We start from the raw sequence: 5,592 nt of genomic DNA on the forward strand, positions 1-5,592 counted from the left end.
CCTTCAGCATGACGTCAACGCGAAGTAACGAATACTTTGAGATGACGTAAGCACGAACTTGATATGAGATTATCTTCATGTGATGTCAGCACGAAGGAGAACCTCTTCGTGGTGATGTATGCACGAACTTAATCATTAATTCGTGATAACTTGTCCATGAACTCGTGGTAATGTCACTGTGAACTTGATCCACTTCGTGCTGACATAAACACGAAGTCAAACGAAATATCATGCGAATACTAGCCACTTCGTGCTGACGTAAGCACGAGGCTAAATCCTCTACGTGCAGACGTAAGCACGAAGTTACATGAATTTCTTCATCTTCACGAATATACACACGAATTCGACAGAAAATCCTCAATACAGATCACGATTGAAGACTGAAAACGTCTTCCCTGCTCTGATACCACGTTGAAACCGACGGACCATTCAAATCATGACCAATTCGACTTCAAACATGCGGAATCCGTTTGTAATCGACTTTGAGGTTTCTGTATAATTAATGGACATATAAACACGAATTACATGAATAATAAGAGATAAGAACAGATGTAAAACTCGTGAATATCATTAATCATATGGATATTACACCAAATCAGTATACATCTGACTGGAACGGGGTATAGATCTCTACCCCGTGCGCTATGGACGAAATCTGTTGCAACTAAGATCGTTAACCTACAACTGTAACCTAATTCTAGTATATATAGGCTGCTACATGGGCTGGGCTTCCATCTTGTTCGTGGGCTTCCATGAAGTGATGATGACGTCATCATGACCTTGAAGACATCTTTTCTTCTTCATAATCAGCCCATAGAATTACATTGCGACGGACAATAAAAGCTTCTCAGAAATTGCTTCTACAGTGATGCCCTCAAATAACACACCTTTAGATATGTATTGTGATAATACTGGTGCAATCATCATTGCTAACGAACCCGAAGTTCAGAAAGGTACCAAACATTACCAAAGAAGATATCATTATGCTCGTGAGCAAATCGAACTAGGTGAAATTAATTTACCAAAGTTCACACAGATTATAACTTAGCTGATCATTTTACAAAGACATTGTCAAAAGGAAAGCTCGATAAGCATGGCCGAGGGCATAGGACTTAATTTAGCTAGTTATATCAAGTAAATCTGTTGATTGGTATTTGGATAAGGGATGTTTAACAATTATTATTTTATAAATGAATTAAAGTACTTGGTATGTTTGTTTTCATTTCAATTATATAATTGTATCCTATATTTGTATGTTTAAACCATGAATATTTAAACATTCTAAATGTCCATTATCGATTAATTATATGGGAATATAATTAACTAAGACAAATCTGAGTGATTGGTAATATTTTTAAGAATACTTGAAAATGGTCCTACCAAACTCACAAAATATCCATAGAGATGCATATCAGGCTACCCCATTTAACGAGTCATTATTTTATGTATCGGCGTCATTAAGTGAAATTCGTTAAATGGTTGCTTTATTTATCCTTAGACTTGGGATACAAGCAGGTTATGCATGTATGGATTCCATTTTCTTGATATAGTTCTAACTATCTTGAATAAGGTAGTAACAAAGCGTAATTTTCAGAAATGTAGTGAAATGACATGACTAACACGTGTAGTCAAAATAGGATTTATTCCTTCAATTTTCAACTGAAGAATGATACCAATTGGCGCCCTCATAGATTAATAAAGATTTTTACGGCCGTACCCAAATGAACTCCTGATGTTGTCTCGATTAATTTGGTATTCTTAATTAATTATAAAAATGAGAAACAGAATCGTTAAATTATGGAATGACATTGATCCATATCCATATTTAACAAAGTATCTGAAAGAAAGGGATAATAAACACTGAAACCGTTTCAAGATACTTTAAGAAACTAAACTTAAATATTTCCGGGAGCATTGGCGTGTTGCTAGATGCTAACCAATGTTATTGCCTTTATATAACATGCCGAAAATTTGAGGAGGTTTCCTAATCCTCCTCAAACTTGTGCACCAAGTTTAAAACTCTTGCATTTAATCTCTATATGTAGGGCTTAAGGGTTAAGGGTTGTTTTATACACACATACAAGACAATTAAACTTGTAATATCTCTCTTCTCTCTCCCTTTTCTTTGGTTCGACCGTGAGCAACAAAACCCAAAGGATTTTCGGTTTTTCAGTTCGACATTATGGGGTATTACACAAAGGGTTGTGATTTGTGAGTTTGTGATCGGGTACTACCATACATTCATAGGGGTGTGCGATCGTAAAGAGGTTTTGTTTTAAACCCTAACTAATAATAATAACCTTATCATTAATTAATTATTGTAAGATAAACTAAAAGGTACATATTCGATTCTTTAACTTTGTTATTTATTATATTGCATATGGTTCTTTCTGCTGTGTACTCGTAATTATTTATATGATAATTGTGCATAAATCTTAACAATATTCCATATATACGAGTATATATATTTGTTATTGATATCTAATATATGTACCACCATTCTAAAAATTAATAAAACGCTTCTATATTTTATGGAACCTGTTTAATAAATAAAAATATGTCTTTAACTTACAAAAAAAAAGCAGTTTGTATAAATCGGTAAGAAACGTATTTTACACATGAAAATGGTTTCTAAACATATATACTAAACAAACTGATTATGGGATCTAAAAAAGCTTTTTATCTTTTTGTAAGGGAACCACTTCTGTGTAAAAGGAACTATTGTTTTCATTTTACAATTAATCTAATAGAAACTCCTTTAATAAAAACCGGTTATATAACTGGTTTCTAAAGCCTCTTGAAATTGGTTTCCTTTACAAATTTTTGTATTAATGTGTATGTTTGTCTTATATTATTAAAAAGTTTAATTTCTAGTATGCGTATAGTTAGTGGACCCAATATGCTTACCACTTGTATAAATGGGTGAAATGGTATGTTTGTTTTTCACTCAAATGGGTCTATTGAACGTTAAATTAAATCTTGTTTGTTATTTGTTATCTCATGGAGGCCTAATAAGCCTAATATGTTTCTCAATTGTTCATTTGGTAGTAACGTCGGTCTGATAGTAAAACATGAGCCAATGACGAGCCCGTGCCTATGACGTCGGTTTGACAGTGAAACACGTCTCTTAGGAAAACCGATCCAGTGTTGGGAGCCCTCTTATTGACTTAGTGTAGTGTATCTATAGGAGTGATTTGTCTGTATGCATGGTATGTAACAAAATTAGGGAGTTACACATTCTGAAGCACATGTAAAAGAATGTACTTATGATGATATGCCTAGCTATATATATAATTATATACTTTAAACTTTTGAAAATGGAATTAAATGTAGTGAGGTGGTGTGGAATCTAATAGACGTGAACATTGCGAACAATCCGGCGACCATTTTGCTGTTTTCTCTTCTTCATCTTCTTTTACTTGATTTTCATGCACACATATCTCTGCCAGCTAACATCCTAAATTTAATTCTCATTTACTTCCATCCTTTTCAAACCAATATAAATTCATAGACACATGCTCATCCTTTCTTCATATCTCACTTTCACCCTTTGAAATTATCCATATACACTCAATCTTAAACAAATAATGGCACTTGCTAAAGATAGAAACCATAATGATCATTCTTTGGTCCATCAATCCTACAAGCTCTATGGAGAATTCGAAGAGATTGAAAGCCCGGAAAAGAAAGGGAATTTCGCAGGAAGTTCATCTAATTCTTCTTCGATTTCTAGTCCAGGCAGTGCTACGAATTCTAGTGGGTTTGTTTACCGAGCTACCACGAATCATCAACAACAGTTACAACCTGAAGAAGGCCATTCGGTTATAAGCTTCAAGCCGGGTTACTATGAGAATAGTTTCATGCAAGGTGGTAGCAGTTCATGTTTCCTTAGCTTTGATGAAAATGAAGAACAGCCGTATCCGGGTAACATGAGCCCTAATCAGCTGATGAATCTTGGGTCGGGTTCATTCGATAGTTTACGTTTGTTGGAAAATATGAGCTGCATCCAAAGTGGTAGTGTTAAGGAAAATAATCACCATGAGGACTTGGATACATTTGCATGGCCAAATCCATCATCTTCTGATAATTATCTTGCAGCACAAGAATCATCTTTCCATAAGAGATCTCATTCGGTAATTAGTTATTATCTACTTCATTAGTTGTTAATGTTTAACTTATGGATCTTGTTTAATACAGCCTTAGGACTGGAGTTAAAGTGCATAAAATAGTTACACTTACCATAAAATTCAGGATATATGGGCTTTTGATATGGGGGATATAACTTTTTGATAGGGCTGTAGTTAAAGTGCATAAAATAGTTTCAAGATCTCATGATGCATCTTTCTCCGACTTGAATTTTGAACCTTAAGCAACATTTTGCAGGGTGAAAGTGAGAAAGCATTCAAGAAACAATGTACCGGAAACACTGCAACGAAGAAGACAAAGCAAAAAACAGCAGTCCAACCCAAAGATCCACAAAGTATTGCAGCCAAGGTACTTATTTTCGCTTTTACACGCATGTTGCTTAAATAAACTAGCAAGCTTTCTTATGTCCCAAGTAATTATAATAACATACCTTCCTTGAACTCTAAGCAAAAAATTAAGTAAAACATAAGCATGGAATGTTTGTTTTACATAACAGAATCGTAGAGAACGAATCAGTGAGAGGCTAAAAGTTCTCCAGGATCTCGTCCCAAACGGTTCCAAAGTAAGTACTTGTACCATAATCCTTTCATAATTTCAAGATCTACAAATCGATACTTCTGAAATTTATGCATCTAGTTTGTTCACTTCAGGTTGACTTGGTAACTATGTTAGAGAAAGCCATAAGTTATGTAAAGTTCCTACAACTGCAAGTGAAGGTAATTAAGGAACTTATTTATTTAATTATATTATTATATATACTTTGATTAATTACTAAAATTCTGAATTTCTTGACTATAGCATTAACTATGCCATATTTAAAATTATATCTGAAGGTGTTGGCAACTGATGAGTTCTGGCCAGTGCAAGGTGGAAAAGCACCTGAACTTTCACAAGTAAAAGATGCCATTGATGTTATACTTTCCTCTTCCAAGAGAGACAGATCATGTTCAAGTTCTAAGTGATCGATCTTAATTAATTTCGTGTATGCAACAAAACTTCGCACCAAGTGCTAAGTAGCGAGTAGTTCAGCGTTGAGTGATCATCTCCTAGTTATATATAGGGCCAAAAAAGAGTATATCGAACTTGATGCAGACGAACAAGAACTAAATATTTTGAGCATCTGTAGATCAAGGAAAGCATATGATGTTATAATCATTTTCTTGTTCTTTTGTTTAATAAGAAGTTTCGGATATATAACATCGATCTAGCTTTTTTAATTGTGGTATAACATGCATCTTGTGTTATGAATTTTAATCAAAAAGACTTGTGTCATTGAAGGCTTTTCGTTTATTAGGCTTATAAATATAACTAGCTAACACAACTATTAATATTATTTTGGAAAAAAAAATCATTCTAGCTAGCTAGTACGTGAAAATTTACATCGTTCATTTATAATAAAGATAACAGAAAGATTATTCCGAAAATATATATCATATCGATGTGTTT

General features: G+C 33.9%; 1 protein-coding gene across 1 annotated transcript; it reads left to right on the plus strand.

Moving 5' to 3' along the window:
- Positions 1-3,587: 3,587 nt before the first annotated feature.
- On the plus strand, positions 3,588-5,238 carry LOC122609689 (transcription factor RHD6). Its single transcript, XM_043782638.1, has 5 exons — positions 3,588-4,133; positions 4,384-4,494; positions 4,643-4,708; positions 4,797-4,862; positions 4,980-5,238. Exons 1-5 carry the CDS (start codon positions 3,588-3,590, stop codon positions 5,106-5,108), a joined length of 918 nt encoding a protein of 305 aa, XP_043638573.1. The 3' UTR covers positions 5,109-5,238.
- The last annotated feature ends 354 nt before the right edge of the window (positions 5,239-5,592 follow it).

This window comes from Erigeron canadensis, chromosome 8 (assembly GCF_010389155.1).
Source record: "Erigeron canadensis isolate Cc75 chromosome 8, C_canadensis_v1, whole genome shotgun sequence".
NCBI classification, from domain to species: Eukaryota; Viridiplantae; Streptophyta; class Magnoliopsida; order Asterales; family Asteraceae; genus Erigeron; species Erigeron canadensis.

Bases quoted from the DNA above. Each gene is read 5' to 3' on its own strand.
- LOC122609689 (XM_043782638.1), top strand. From the start codon at position 3,588: ATGGCACTTGCTAAAGATAGAAACCATAATGATCATTCTTTGGTCCAT. The intron at 4,495-4,642 runs GTACTTATTTTC...TTTACATAACAG, and splicing joins CACAAAGTATTGCAGCCAAG to AATCGTAGAGAACGAATCAG. The intron at 4,709-4,796 runs GTAAGTACTTGT...TGTTCACTTCAG, and splicing joins TCGTCCCAAACGGTTCCAAA to GTTGACTTGGTAACTATGTT.